We start from the raw sequence: 16825 nt of genomic DNA on the forward strand, positions 1-16825 counted from the left end.
AGATTTCTCCACTGTTAAGTTGATGTTTTTTCTTTATTGATTCTAAGACTGGGGTTGTTTGTTTTTGTCTTTTCAGAGTCTCCATTTCTCTAATGGAATTTCCAGAGTGATATTTCACATATTCTGTAAGTTGTCTTAAAAGTAGAGGCTTATTCCGTACAGACTGATTTTCAGTGTAGGTGGTTAAGTACTTCCATCAGGTGGTGGTGGTTTGGTCGCTAAGTTGTGTCCTACTCTTGTGACCCCATGGACTATAGCCTGCCAAGCTCCCCTGTCCATGGAATTTTCCAGGCAAGAATACTGGAGTGCATTCCCATTTCCTTCTCCAGGGGATCTTCCCAACCCACGGATCAAACTCAGGTCTCTTGCATTGCAGGCAGATTCTTTACTGACTGAGCCACCAGGGAAGGTACTTCTATCAGGAGGCCATGATACCTGATTGTTTCTCTTGTGTTATTCCTTTAGTTTTTTAGGTCTCAAATCTGGTTTAAAAGAAAATCAATACAGTTTATTTGTAAAAAAATCTTTGCCAGCATTTTGCTGATACTTTGATGTAATTTTATTACACTGATAGCTTATTTTTAAATCTTTTTAAGTCATATTATAAAAGATTCTGTCTAGTTTGTTCCCAGTAATTCAGTGGTATCAGTTGATTTCAGACTATAGACAAGTTGAATTCATAGGTAGAGAATAAAAGTACAATGAAGTCATAACTAATCTCTCAAAATATTTGTAATTATTATCCCTATAAGACTAGGTACCCTGGTACTCTAGGTCCTCTGCTTTTTCAAAAACTCTAGTGAGAAGCAGAATTAGCAAGCCACACTTAATTTGCCTTTTTGGTAACAATTTGTTATCATAGCATGAAGGGTAGTTTTTCTCGTTACAAAAGTTCCCTGACGTGTTTCTGTAGTTTACTGCTGTATTAGTTTCCTGGGACTGCTGTGACAAATTAGCACAACTTGGTGACTTAACAACGGAATTTTATTCTCTCACACAGTTCTGGAGGCTGTATGTCCTAATTAAGACGTTGGGGGTTCTCAGCGAGAATCTGCTTTGCTGCTCTTGGCTTCTAGAGGCTGGGGGCATTCCTTGACTTGTGGCGACACCATCCTGTGTTCACGACACCTGCTCCTCTGGCGTATCTAATTTCTCTCAGCCTCCCTCCTTTAAGAACATGTGTGATGATATTTAGAGCACACCAGGATAATCTCCTCGGTGCAGAGATTCTTAATTTAAATACATCTGCAGACTGTGTGCTGTATAAAGTAACACTCACTGGTTTCAAGACTTGTTATCTTTGGAGGACACCATTCAGCCCACTACATCTTCTCTCACTATACTCAAAGACTCTTTCTTTGTTTGACGGCTTTCCTTATGTCTTTTTTGTCTTAAAATCTGTCTTATCTGATATATAGCTACCCTAGCTTTGTTTTGGTTTCCACTTGCATGGAATATCTTTTTCCACGTGTCTTTGTGTGTCCTTAAAGCTGAATTGAGTTTCTTATAGGCAGCATATAGTTAGGTCCATTTTTTAATCCATTCAGCCCTCTGTATCTTTTGATTGAGTAATTCAGTTTATTTACATTTAAAATAACTATTGATAGATATGGACTTACTATTGACATTTTGTTAATTGTTTTCTGTTTTGTGATTCTTTGGTTACTTTTCATTCTCTCTCCCTTTGTAATCTGAGGATTTTCTGTAGTGGTATTGTTAGATTTCCTTTGTCTTTTGTGAATCTCATAGATTTTTGCTTTGTGTTTACTGTGAAGCTTATATGAAACATTTCAGGTTATTTTAAGCTGATAACATCAAATGCACACTAAAACTCCACGCTTTTCACTCTTCTACTCCATGTTTTCTATTTTTGATTTCACAATTTGCACCATTTTACCATCTGTATCCATTAATAATTTTAAAATACTTTTGTGTTTCAACTTCATACTAGATTTATAACTGATTTATCCACCATCATTATAACATTAGAGTATTCTCAGTTTGGTGGCACTAATGGTAAAGAATCCACCTGCCAATGCAGGAGACACAAGACATGCAGTTCCAATCCCTAGGTTGGGAAGAGCCCCAGGAGAAGGAAATGGCAACATGCTCCAGGAAAATTCCATGGACAGAGGAACCTGGCGGGCTACAGTCCATGGGGCTGCAAGGAGTTGGACACAACTGAGCACCCTATACTACTACACTACTTACCTTCACCAGTGACATTTGTGTTTCTGTGTTTTCCTGTTATTTATTAGCATCCTTTTGTTTCAGCTGGATAGGTCTTTTATCAATTCTTGTGAGGCTGATCTAATACTCATGAACTCTTTCAGCTTTCATGTCTCTGGAAAACTTTTTCTCTCTCCTTCAATTCTGAGCTGGGTAGAATATTATGAATTGACTTTTTTTTTTTCTTTTTTCTTTTAGCACTTTGCAGGCAAGAAGAAAGTAACACAATGTAGTCAAAGTACCTACTGAAAAATCTGCTTAAGTCTTATGGGTGGTGTACATAACATAACAAGTTTTTGTTGTTGTTGTTGCTCTTAAGATTCTGTCCTTTAATTTTTTATAATGCTGACTTTGAAAAATACATAATGTGAGAGTTATGAGTTAAGTTTTACTGGCAATATGAGGACTATAGCCCAGGAGATAGCGTTTCAGATAGCTCTGAGAAACTGCTCCAAAGAGATAAGGGGAAGGTCAGTATGTATGTGATCTTGGTGAAGAGGGAATACTTGTAATCAAGCACATATTTTTTGCAGAAGAGATTTCTCCTAGTCACGAGGAGCAAACATCATCATGAAGGAATTTAGTGCTTTTCTGGATATGAGGAGATGCAAGAATTGGGCTCCTGAATATATCTTTGTGAAGACCTGTTCTGCCAGTTTTCCAGAGCACAGAGTGCCTCATTTCTGCCTCCACCCTGAACTCCCCTCAGGGGTGTTGAAGGTCAGCAGCTGCAGTGGCCATGACTTAGTCTTGTAGAGGTAGGTGGCAAGTGCCCATGGCAGGTGCCGGTTTGTAGTTGACAATAAGTTAATCATAGTGTGTCTTTGTCTTATGGAATTTTCTGGGATTCCTGGCTCTGGACATTTGTTTTCTTTTCCATGTTAGGGAAGTTTTCGGGCATTATTTCTTTAAATATGCTTTCTCCCTCTTTTCTGTCTTTTCTCCTTCCATTATCCCTGGTAATGCAAATATTGATTCAAAGATATTGTACCAGAAGCCCCTTAACCTGTCTTCACTATTTTTCATTTTGTTCCTCTGAGTGGATGAATTTCACTGTCCTCTTGTGGAGTTCACTCATCTTTTTCCCTCCCTATATCATCTAATCTGTTTCTGAACCTCTCTGTGGAGCTTTTCATTTGTTATTGTATTCTTCAGCTCTGTGATTTCTGTTTAGTATTTTCTTATATTTTTCTCTTTGTTGAAATTCACTTTATTCATGCATCATTCTCCTGACCTTGATAAGCATCTTTATTGTCATCATTTTGAGCTCTTTATAAGGTAAATCACTTATCTCCATTTTATTAATAAGGCTTTTCCCCTGGGGTTTTATCTTGTTTTTTATTTGGAACATATTTATTCATTTTCTTGGACTCCATGTTGATTTCTGTGCATTAGATAAAACAGTTAATTTCCTCCATTCCTGAATGAGTGGCCTTGTTTAGGAGATGAAGCTTATCATTCAACCTTCCCTGTCTTTTGTCTCCGAAACTTTTGCGATTGTCTAAGGAGCCCTCTGTGTCTTAATGGCTCTGGGTACTTGGGGTGTGCCAACTCATATCAGTGTCCCGAAGTGGGATCTCAGTCAGTACCTCGATGCACACTGTTTAGAATTTGGGCCATCAGGCAAGGGCTTTAGAGTATGCAGATAGATCTCTTTCAGGGGAAGATTGGGAGGTGGGCGTTTCTGCCTACTCTGTCTGCACGGAAGCCCTGGATGGTGGTTACCGATTGTTCCCTCTTTTACTAATGTCCTTCTGAAACAGTGAAAGCAAGCCTAAGTGGCCACCAGAACCAGGCTGTCAAGAGAGGTGTCCTCTTGGCAGCAGCTATGAAGATTGGGACAGCAGACCTGTGCGCAGGCTGCTTTTATAGTTACTGACAACCTGGGAGCATGGGACAAGCTGGGAGTATACCAGGATGGTGCCCGCCTATTTGCAGATCCTCAGGGCTGAGATGGGGTTTATGGGGAGAATGTCTCAGCCTCTTACCTGTTTCAGTGTGAATTTTTTTTTCTTATTTATCCAGTATGTAAGAGTCATGCAGCTAGTTTCTGCATTGTTTTTCAGAGGGAATTGTTCCATATGTAGTTGTGGATTTGGTGTGTTTGTGGGAAGAGAGGCATTCAGGAGCCTTCTTTTGTTACCTATCATCTTTAACTGGGACCACCTCTTCACACTTCTTTGTGAAATGCATTTCTAGTTTTCTCAAGAAACATAGAGTTGCACTGAAACATATGCATTACCATGTGTAATATAGGTAGTGGGGATTTGCTGTATGACACAGGGAGCTCAACCCGGTGCGCTGTGACAACCTAGAGGGGCGGGATTGGGGGAGTGTGGGGATAGGGAAGATGGGGGAAGGAGGTTCAAGACGGAGGGGACATACTTATGGCAGGGCAGAGCCGCAGGAGACATGGGTTAGATCCCTGGGTCCGGAAGATCCCCTGGAGGAGGGATGGCAACCTACCCCAGAATGCCATGGACAGAGGAGCCTGCTGGGCTACAGTCCATAGGGTCACAGAGAGTGGGACATGACCGAAGTAACTTAGCATGCACACATGGCTGCTTCATGTTGTAATGCAGAAACCAACACAAGGATGTTAAACAATTATCCACCAGTTAAAAATAAAATTTAAAAAATTTAGATAAGCATTAGTTTGTTACCTTATTATAAATTATACCCCAGTGAAAATATTCTGGTATTTTACATTTTTAAACTTATAAGTGTAAAATTAGAAAAAATTCCAAAATATACAGGAAGAAGAAAATTATATACATGTGTGTATCCACCACCCACATTTAATACTGACATTTTACAGTATTTGCTTTAGGTTAGCCTTTTAAAAAGCAAATTGAATACTAAAAGTACAGCTAAAACTTTATCCCAGTCTTTGCCTCTGCAGAATAAGGAAGGAGGAAATCAGTGTCCTGACATTGGTATCTCTTTCCATACTTGTTTTCATTTATTTTGAGTATATGTATATATCTACAAAGAATATATATTTTCTATACATGTGGTCATACTGTTTATAAATTTCTTTATGATTTTAATTTATGGATCCTTTTCAACAATCTGACTACTATATGCCTAGGTGTGTCTTCATTTGAATCTATCTTGTTAGGGGCTTGCTAAGCTTTATGAACCTATATACATATTTTTCAGATATTGATTTTCCAAAAATATTTTTGCCTCATTTTCCTGTGGGATTCCACCGAAACATGTTTTTGACACTGTCCCACAGATATTTGATCTTAAGTTCATTTTTAATAGCTTTCCAGATTGGACAACTTCTCTGTTATACTTTCAAGTTCATTGGATCTTTTCTCAATGCCAGTATGCTATTAACATTCAGTGATAATGTATAACATTTAGTGTATAAACACCCACAGGAGACTTGCCTGTGGGTGTCCGGGAGTCTCTGGTGAAGGTGTGGGTCGGTGGTGGCCTGCTGCAGGGCTGGGGGCATGGACTGTAGCAGTACATGCATAGGATCTTTTGAGGGAAGTCACCATTATCTTCATTACCTCCACCATAGTTTGGCCCCAGGTAAATAGCAGAGAGGGAACACAGCTCCACCCATCAACAGAAAATTGGATTTAAGATTTACTGAGCATGGCCCCGCCCATCAGAACAAGACCCAGTTTCCCTCTCAGTCTATCCCATCATAAGCCTCTTACCCTTCTCCATCAGAGGGCAGAGAGACTGAAGCCACAATCACAGAAAACTAACCAGTCTAATCACATGGACCACAGTCTTGTCTAACTCAGTGAAACTATGAGCCATGCCATGTAGAGCCACCCAAGATGGCCAGGTCATGGTGGAGAGTTCTGACAGAATGTGGTCCACTGGAGAAGGGAATGGCAAACCACTTCGGTATTCCTGCCTTGAGAACCCCATGAACAGTATGAAAAGGCAAAAACATACGACACTGAAAGATGAACTCCCAGGTCAGTAGGTGCCCAATATGTTACTGAAGATCAGTAGAGAAATAACTTCAGAAAGAATGAAGAGACGGAACCAAAGCAAAAACAACACACAGTTGTGGATGTGACTGGTTATTGAAAGCAAGGTTTGACACTGTAAAGAGCAATATTTCATAGGAACCTGGAATGTTAGGTCCATGAATCAAGGCAAATTGGAAGTGGTCAAATAGGAGATGGCAAGAGTGAACATCAACATTTTAGGAATCAATGAACTAAAATGGACTGGAATTGGTGAGTTTAACTCAGATGACCATTATATCTACTACTGCGGGCAGGAATCCCTTAGAAGAAATGGAGTAGCCATCGTGGTCAACAAAAGAGTCCGAAATGCAGTACTTGGATGCGATCTCAAAAACGACAGAATGATCTCTGTTCGTCTCCAAGACAAACCACTCAATATCACAGTAATCCAAGTCTATGCCCTAACCAGTAATGCTGAAGAAGCTGAAGTTGAATGGTTCTATGAAGACCTACAAGACCTTTTAGAACTAACACCCAAAAAAGATGTCCTTTTCATTATTGGGGACTGGAATGCAAAAGTAGGAAGTCAAGAAACACCGGAGTAACAGGCAAATTTGGCCTTGAAGTACAGAATGAAGCAGGGCAAAGGCTAATAGAGTTCTGCAAAGAGAACACACTGGTCATAGCAAACACCCTCTTCCAACACACAAGAGAAGACTCTCTACATGGACATCACCAGATGGTCAACACCGAAATCAGATTGATTATATTCTTTGCAGCCAAAGATGGAGAAGCTCTATACAGTCCTCAAAAACAAGACCGGGAGCTGACTGTGGCTCAGATCATGAACTCCTTATTGTAAAATTCAGACTTAAATTGAAGAAAGTAGAGAAAACTACTAGACTATTCAGGTATGACCTAAATCAAATCCCTAACGAATGTGGGATTATACAGCGGAAGTGAGAAATAGATTTAAGGGACTAGATCTGATAGAGTGCCTGATGAATTATGGACAGAGGTTTGTACATTGTACAGGAGACAGGGAGCAAGACCATCCCCAAGAAAAAGAAATGCAAAAAGGCAAAATGGTTGTCTGAGGAGGCCTTACAAATAGCTGTGAAAAGAAGAGAAGTGAAAAGCAAAGGAGAAAAAGAAAGATATACCCATTTGAATGCAGAGTTCCAGAGAATAGCAAAGAGAGATAAGAAAGCCTTCCTCAATGATCAGTGCAAAGAAATAGAGGAAAACAATAGAATGGGAAAGACTAGAGATGTCTTCAAGAAATTAGTTGCTGAGGGAACATTTCACACAAAGATGGGCTCAATAAAGGACAGAAATGGTAGGGACCTAACAGAAGCAGAAGATATTAAGAAGAGGTGGCGAGAACACACAGAAGAACTATACAAAAAAGATCTTCACGACCCAGATAATCATGATAGTGTGATCACTCACACTCACCTAGAACCAGACATCCTGGAATGTGAAGTCAAGTGGGTCTTAGGAAGCATCCCTATGAACGAAGCTAGTGGAAGTGATGGAATTCCAATTGAGCTATTTCAAATCCTGGAAGATGATGCTGTGAAAATGCTGCACTCAATATGCCAGCAAATTTGGAAAACTCAGCAGTGGCCACAGAACTGGAAAAGGTCAGTTTTCATTCCAATCCCTAAGAAAAGCAATGCCAAAGAATGCTCAAACTACCACACAATTGCACTCATCTCACACACTACCAAGGTAATGCTCAAAATTCTCCAAGCCAGACTTCAACAATATGTGACCCGTGAACTTCCAGATGATCAAGCTGGTTTTAGAAAAGGCAGAGTAACCAGAGATCAAATTGCCAACATCTGCTGGATCATCAAAAAAGCAAGAGAGTTCCAGTAAAACATCTGCTTTATTGACTATGCCAAAGCCTTTGTGTGGATCACAATAAACTATGGAAAATTCTGAAAGAGATGGGAATACCAGACCACCTGACCTGCCTCTTGAGAAATCTGTATGCAGGTCAGGAAACAACAGTTAGAACCAGACGTGGAGCAACAGACTGGTTCCAAATAGGCAAAGGAGTATGTCAAGGCTGTATATTGTCACCCTGCTTATTTAACTTATATGCAGAATACATCATGAGAAACGCTGGGCTGGAAGAAGCACAAGCTGGAATCAAGATTGCTGGGAGAAATATCAATAACTTCAGATATGCAGATGACACGACTGTTACGGCAGAAAGTGAAGAGGAACTAAAAAGCCTCTTGATGAAAGTGAAAGAGGAGAGTGAAAAAGTTGGCTTAAAGCTCAACATTCAGAAAACGAAGATCATGGCATCTGGTTCCATTACTTCATGGCAAATAGATGGAGAAACAGTGGAAACAGTGTCCGACTTTATTTTTCTGGGCTCCAGAATCACTGCAGATGGTGACTGCAGCCATGAAATTAAAAGATGCTTACTCCTTGGATAAATAGTTGTGACCAACCTAGACAGCATATTAAAAAGCAGAGACATTACTTTGCCAACAAAGGTCTGTCTAGTAAAGGCTATGGTGTTTCCAGTAGTCACGTATGGATGTGAGAGTTGGACTATAAAGAGAGCTGAGCACCAAAGAATTGATGGTTTTGAACTGTGGTGTTGGAGAAGTCCTTGGACTGCAAGGAGATCCAACCAGTCCGTCCTAAAGGAAATCGGTCCTGAATGTTCATTGATGTTGAAGCTGAAACTCCAGTACTTTGGCCACCTGATGCGAAGAACTGACTCATTTGAAAAGACTGAAAAGACCCTGATGTTGGGAAAGATTGAAGGTGAGAGGAGAAGGGAACGACAGAGGATGAGATGGTTGGATGGCATCACCGACTCAATGAACTTGAGTCTGAGTAATCTCCAGGAGTTGGTGATGGACAGGGAGGCCTGGCCTGCTGCAGTCCATGGGGTCACAAAGAGTCGGACACGACTGAGCGACTGAACTGAACTGAACAGTCAGTGAAGATTTTTAAGTTTCCAACAGTGCATTTAAGAGTTCTAGAGTTTTTATTTGGTTCTTACAGTTTTTTACTTGTGCTGAGATTTCTCATTTGTGCATTTATTATGACCATATTTTATTTTATGTATTTAAACATACTCAGCTACTTTAGAATCCTTTGCTGCTAATTTTAATGTCTGAGTCATTTCAGGCATTGTTTTTTCTCTTGATTATCAGTCACATTTTCTGTTTCTTCATGTTTCTTGTGATTTTAGATTTTTTTTCTGGACACTGTGATGATATATAAATTGTAGAGACATTCTTCCACTATATTCTTTCAAAGTGTATTGAATGTTGTTTCATCAAGCAGTTAACTTGGTGTAACTTGTTCTCTAAATTCTTATTTATTTATTTATTTTATTTTATTTTATTTTTAAACTTTACAAATTGTGTTAGTTTTGCCAAATATCAAAATGAATCTGCCACAGGTATACATGTGTTCCCCATCCTGAACCCTCCTCCCTCCTCCCTCCCCATACGATCCCTCTGGGTTGTCCCAGTGCACCAGCCCCAAGCATCCAGTATCGTGCATCGAACCTGGACTGGCGACTCGTTTCATATATGATATTATACGTATTTCAGTGCCGTTCTCTAAATTCTGTGTTCACCTTGACAAGAACCACCGGAAGAATTATCTATTAGTTCTTTTTGCCTTAGCTGACCTTTGTCCTGGGCATACATAGTTAAGGGGTCAACTAGAGATTTTGTCAGAGTTTATTTACAGAATTTGGGGATCCTCTTTTGCAGATCTTTTTCTGAGATTTCCCTTTCTTATTTTTCAACTCCTCCTGTTCTCCCACACTGCTGTGAGTCCTCAGTCACCTTGCAGTACCAACTGGCATCTTCCCTCAGGAAAAAAGTCATAAAAATGGCAACCTGACCCAGTGTTCTCTGCCATTCTCCATTCTCTCAAATCCTTTCTACTTTCTGACTGGTTGCTCTCCAGCGTCTTTGGATTGCTGTTGGATTATGTTTTGTCTGGACTTCATGTTACCTGTAGAAGGGTTGGTCTGAGAGAAGGCACTCCTCACATACCTTTTCTTTTTAGTGTGGTAGAAATATAGTTAAAGTTTGCCTTTTAGCCTTTTAAGTGTACATTCAGGGGCGTTAATTGCATTTACAGTCTTGTTCATCAGTTCCCACTGTCTTTACCCCAAACATTTTCTTATCCAAATAGAGACTGTGTCCCAAAAGCAGTGCATCTCCGCCCGCTCTCCCCTACCCTCTGATAACCTCTAATATACTTTCTGTCTCATTAAAATTGCCTGTTCAACATGTTTCTCATGAGTGGAATCCTACAATATTTGTTCTTTTATGTCTGGCTTATTTCAGTTTTAGCATGATGTTTTCAAGTTTCATCCATGTTGTAGACTGTATCAGAACTCTTTTTAAGCCTGAATACTGTTCCATCGTACAGATAGGTTTTATGTATCCATTGGTCTGTTAATATCCATTTGGGTTGTTGCCACATACTTGCTGTGGTAAATAATGGATGCTGTAATGAATATGGATGTAAAAGTGTCTGTTTGAGTTCCTGCTTTCATTTATTTAGGGTATATATCTATTAGTAGAGTTGGATTATATGGTAATTCTTTAACTTCTTGAGGAACTAACTGCCAAACTGTTTTCCACAGTGGCTATACTATTTTATATTCCTACTAGTAATTATAAGTTTGCAGTTTCTTCAGATTCTCGCCCACATGTATTTTCCTTTTATTTATTTATTATTATAGTCATCCTAGTGGGTATAAAGTGGTGTCTTATTGTGATTTTGATTTTTGTGTCTCTAATGAGTGACTTGGAGAAGGCAATGGCACCCCACTCCAGTACTCTTGCCTGGAAAATCCCATGGACAGAGGAGCCTGGTAGGCTGCAGACCATTGGGGTATCGAAGAGTCGGACACAACTGAGTGACTTCACTTTCCCTTTTCCCTTTCATGCATTGGAGAAGGAAATGGCAACCCACTCCACTGTTCTTGCCTGGAGAATCCCAGGGACGGGGGAGCCTGGTGGGCCACCGTCTATGGGGTCACACAGAGCCGGACACGACTGAAGCGACTTAGCAGCAGCAGCAATGACTGACTGTGTTGAGTGTCTTTTCATGTTCTTGTTGATGGTTTATATATGTTTGGAGAAATGTCTATTCAAGTTTTCTGCCCATTTTTTGAATGGTCTTTTTTATTGTTAACTTGTCAGAATTCTTTATATATTCTGGTTATTAAATGCTTATCAGACATGGTTTGCAAATATTTTTTCCCATTCTGTAGTTTTTCCACTTTGAGTGTCTTCTGATGCACAAAAGTTTTTAATTTTGATGAATCCAATTTATCTAGTTTTTCTTTTCTTGTTTATACTTTTGCTATATTTTAGACTCCACTGCCAAATCCGAGGTCATGAAAATTCACTCATTTTTTTCTAGGAGTTTTATGATTTTAGCTTGTTCGTTTATGTTTTTCATCCATCTCACAGCATTAATTTCTATATATTGTGGGAGGTAGGGATGCAGCTTTCCATGTGGAAATCCAGTTTTCCCAGCAGTATCTATTGAAGAGATATTCTTTCCCCTCATTGATGGACTTGATTGCCTTTATCAAAAATCAGTTTGCCATATGTGTAAGGGTTTATTTCTGAACTCTCAGTTCTATTCCATTGGTGTATATATCTACCCTAAAGCCAGTATCACACTATTTTGATTATTTAGTGTAACTTTGTAGTAAGTTTTAAAATTGAGAACTGAATACTCCAACAGATTGTCTTGGCTATTCAAGGCTTCACATTTTCATATGAATTTGAGTTTTGGTTTTTCCATTTCTATAAATGAATAACTTCTTAAAAAACTTGCTCTTTGGATTCTGATTACTTTAGAGATTTAATCAGGTCAATACATACATTTAATTCACATAATGGCTTATAAAGAAGTGTCTAAACACTTGTCCTTTCTTCTGTTGAAGTACAATTGAATAGTTTCCAGTGTTTTGCTTTTATAAACAATGCCATAATGAACATTCTCTGCTTGATACTTGTCCATGTGTTGGAAAGTTTTGTTAGGACAGTAGTTCTCAACCTGGGCAGTTTTGTCTGCAAGAGAACATTGGCAGTGTTTGGAGACGTTTTTGACTATCAAGACTGAGGAGGAGTGCTACAGGCACGTAGCAGGTGGAGAGACCAGAAAGTGAAAGTGAAGTCGCTCAGTCGTGTCCGACTCTTTGTGACCCCATGGCCTGCAGCCTGCCAGGCTTCTCTGTTCATGGGATTTTCCAGGCAAGAATACTGGAGTGGGCTGCTATTTCCTTCTCCAGGAGATCTTCCCAACCAGGGATGGAACCCAGGTCTCCCGCATTGTAGGCAGGTGCTTTTACCGTCTGAGCCACCAGGGAGAGACCGGAGGTGCTGCTAAACATGCCACAGCGGTGGAGCAGATTCCCACCCACCCGACTACAAAGCATGATCCAAATTATACAATTTGTAAATAGTACCGAGGTTGAGAAACTCTGCTCTGGGGCATATACTTAGAAGTGGGATTTATAAAGCCCTAGAATGCTTCCCTGGTGGCTCAGGTGGTAAAGGATCTGCCTGCAAAGTTTGAGACCCAGGTTCGATCCCTGGGTTGGGAAGATCCCCTGGAGAAGGAAATGACAACCCACTCTAGTGTTCTTGCCTGGAGAATCCCATGGACAAGGGAGCCTGGTGGGCTGTGGTCCATGGGGTCACAAAGAGTTAGACACAACTGAATGACTAACACTTTGACTTTCAAGATGTGTAGTTTTTCTGTTATTATATTAATGGATTTCTATAAAACATGAAGAAGATATTATTTCCAATTCAAGTAAAGGTTTTATTTGGAATACCTGGAATTAAAATGAAGGTTTCTTTGGTGATGCTGGTAATCCAGCAGTTATAAGCAATTTAATTGTCTTAAACCAGATGAAATAGCAGCATTATCCAGAGTTCACTTAATTTGTTTACTTGCCCAGAGGGGGCACATAATTTTTTAACTTTGTGAACTGTACTTCCTGCCTGATTACAATGTTGATTTTAGAGTAAGAATATGCTGCTAATTAATCTGTGCTGAACAACGGTTGACTGAATGAGAAAAAAATTACAGTGTGAAAAATGTAGAATTTTTTTTTCTGACAAAGATGTTTGTTAAATATTGAAAGCTTAAAGTTTGAAAAGTTTCTCTCTGTGATTTAAATTGGTTTTTAAATTGAAGACAGAGGAATGAACCTTAAGAATTTCGAGACTCACTTTTAAGCCTGTAAGACCCATAGTTCTGCATCTGAAAATGTGATGGGATTTATGCCTGGGAACTGTGTGCTTTTGTGTACGTGCCATTTTGCATATGATTTGGGGTGGTTTATGTGTGTTCCCGAAGCCTGTTTGTGGACCACTCCTACTCCCTTTGAAACTTCCAGATTTTCAGATTCAGGACTTTGGTAAAATCCTTAAAATGCTAATAATAAGATACAGGGTATTTGAAATTATCACTGAGTAGTGAAGACACAGCTATATATTGTTCATGTCTGATTTGCCAAATGCATAAGACTCCGTGGTAGAATTAAGTCCTTCAATGTTAAATGAATGAATACAGATCTTATTTTAACATCTATAACCTTCATTTTGTTGTTGTTGTTCTTTTTACTAGGCATATGCAGCAGTGCTGTGGCAACAAGCTAATGAAAGCAGACAAAATTCAACTGAAAAAGCGTGTTTTGGAATCTCCCTGCCAGAAGAAAAACTTAATGACTTTCGTGATGAACAGATTGGACAATTGCAGGAACTGATGCAAGAGGCCACTAAACCCAACAGGCAATTTAATATCACTGAGTCTAGGAAACCAAAGCTTTAGTCTATATAATAAAGTTTAAAAAAGCATTTCAAGTTCAGAGCCCTCTAATTGGTTTTTAAAATTTGTTTCTTAAGCATTTAGGTTTTGAGAATGCCTGGTGTTAATGAAATATTCTTTTATTTGGGGATATTTTGAATGTTGTAATATACAAATCAGGATCATGAGTGGATGAAACTACATTTATTGAAGTAGTAACAGTTGCTGGATAGGATTTGTGTTTTGGACTACATAAGAAAGAATGGTTGTAAACTGGACAAGCTTGTGAAATTTTCCCCAAAATTTTATATGTAAATTTGTTTTAATGCTATTCATGTTTAAGCATTAATCTTGTGGCTCTAGCTGTATCAGATAAGTATATCATAATCATGATAGATACAGAATTCCATGTTCATTATTTAATTCCTATTTGCATGGAATACCTTTTTCTACCCTCTCACTTTCAGTATCCCTAGATCTGAAGTGGGTCTCTTATAAACAGCATTTATAGGGATCTTGTTTTTGTGTCCATTCAGCCAGTCTGTTTTTTGGTTGGAGCATTTAATCCATTAAGATTTAACGTAATTATCAATATATATGTTCTTACTGCCATTTTATTAATTATTTTGAATTTGTTTTTGTAGGTCTTTTTTTTTTTTTTTTTTTTGGTTTATGGTTGCCATGAAGTTTTAATATAGCAGTCTATATTTTAAGTTGCTGGTCTCAAATGCATTTCCAGTGTCCTGCATTTGTACTCTCTTCTCTTCTCACAGTCACTGGTTTTGATAGATTTGTGTGTGGATGATTGCCTACTTTTACTGTATGTTTGCCTTTATGGGTAAGCTTTCCTGTTTGTAATTTTCTTATTTCTAGTTTTAGCCTTTTTCTTTTCTGTCTATAGAGTTCTTTAGCATTTGTTATAAAATTGGTTTAGTGGTGCTGAATTCTCTTAGCTCTTGATTGTCTATAAAACTTCTGATTTCTCTGTCAAATCTGAATGAGAGCTTTGCTGGGTAGACTATTATTGTGTAATGTGAAATCGCTCAGTTGTGTCTGACTCTTTGTGACCCCAGAGACACTAGCCTGCACCAGGCTCCTACATCCATGGAATTTTCTAGGCAAGAGTACTGGAGTGGGTTGCCATTTCCTTTTCCAGGGAATCTTGACCCAGGGATTGAACCCAGGTCTCCTGCATTGATAGACAGACACTTTACTGTCTGAGCCACCAGGGAATCAAAAGAATATCTGGAGGTTGTGAAGACCTCACTAGACCTACTCCCATAATTTACATTTTAAGATTACAGGACTAGCCAGAAGGTTCTTTCCAGAGACTGTCCTCAAGCAGGATACATTATTGTTATATATCCTAAGAAATGTAGAGGGAAAAAAAGTTAGTCCTTTCTGCCTCCTTGAGAATTCCAGACCCCAGAGTATTATTAGTTGTAGGTTTTTCCCTTTCATTACTTTAAATAAATAAATCATGCCACTCCCTTCTGGCCTGCAGAGTTTCCACTGAAAAACTGCTAACATATAAGGAATCCCCATAAAGTTAATTGTTGCTTTCCCCTTGTTGCTGTTCATGTTCTCGCTTTGTCTTTAATTTTAATCAGATATTAATATGTGTCTTGGTGTGTTCCTCCTTGTGTTTATCCCTTTGGGTGGGGCCAGGTCTCAGTGTCAGAATGACGGCCTCCAGGAGAGCTCACACCAACAGGCATTTCCTGGGGCCCCCACCACCTGAGCCGCAAGAGACCCTCCAAGAGCGGCAGGTGGGTCTGGCCCGGGCTCCTGTGGAGCCACTGCTTTGTCCCGGGCCCCAGCGCATGTGAAGCCTTGTGTGTGCCCTTCCAGAGTGGAGGCTGTTTCGTGTAGTCCTGTGGAGCTCCTGCACTCGAGCCCTGCTGCCCTTCAGAACTCCGGGGGCTCCTCGCCCCCAGTGACAGACCCCGAAGGCTGGGGAGCCTGCCGTGGGGCCAGAAGCCTCACTCCTGTGGAAGAACATCTGTGATGTAATTACTTTCCAGATGCCCGTTGCCCACCAGCAGGTCTGGGATTTGATGATGATGTGAAAGTGCCCCTCCCCCTCTCACTGTGACTTCTTCGTCTGTGGGTATAGAAAGTCTTTGGGGGTGGATTCAAGTCTAGTTTGTCAATGGTTGTTCCGCAGTCAGTTGTGATTTTGGTGTTTTCATGAGAGGTGGTGACCTGAAGTCCTGCAAGGTTATTATTTAAATACATTGTTATCCTGAAAACTTCATCAATTCTGCTTTTAATAGTACATAAGATTACTCTTTTAAGTATTCCTTCTTCCTAAGTCATTGTTTATTTACAATGAAAGGTTAAAAAGTAGCTTTAGAATTCAGATTTATACATGTTATCATTTGTCTAATAGATTATACAATGTATAATACATTTCTATGGTGTTTGTTAGTAACAGATGACCCCTTAAATAATTTGTAGTTACCTGGAGAATCTCATGGCCTAGTTCATGGTGAGATAAAAACACTTTCATTATTTTTTTTCTTATACTTGATTTATAAACTGAAAAAATCAAATGAAAATACCATTCATATTCTAAAATGCTTAGGAGTTTTAAAAATATATTACACACTAAAATGACTTGGATATTAATTATGTATGTTTACTCTGAGATTAAGTGATCATTTTCAGATGCAGTTGTTTATATCAGCTTTTTAAAAAATTAATTCATATTTGCTCTGTTTTGCTGTCTTGCCCTTGTTAGTCCAAACTCTCACCTCTCTTACTTGGAATATTAAGAACTTACTGCTAATCATTTTCTCTGCATCCTCTGTGAC

General features: G+C 39.3%; 1 protein-coding gene across 1 annotated transcript in view; it reads left to right on the top strand.

The window, feature by feature from the left end:
• The window catches only part of SDHAF3 (succinate dehydrogenase complex assembly factor 3), an 86254-nt gene extending 72184 nt beyond the window's left edge, over window positions 1-14070 (top strand). The window contains exon 2 of the mRNA XM_019959723.2: window positions 13830-14070. Coding sequence (XP_019815282.1) covers window positions 13830-14033 — 204 coding nt within the window. The 3' untranslated portion in view covers window positions 14034-14070. The remainder of the gene's footprint in view (window positions 1-13829) is intronic.
• Window positions 14071-16825: the final 2755 nt, after the last annotated feature.

Source organism: Bos indicus, chromosome 4, assembly GCF_029378745.1.
Source record: "Bos indicus isolate NIAB-ARS_2022 breed Sahiwal x Tharparkar chromosome 4, NIAB-ARS_B.indTharparkar_mat_pri_1.0, whole genome shotgun sequence".
Taxonomy (NCBI): Eukaryota; Metazoa; Chordata; class Mammalia; order Artiodactyla; family Bovidae; genus Bos; species Bos indicus.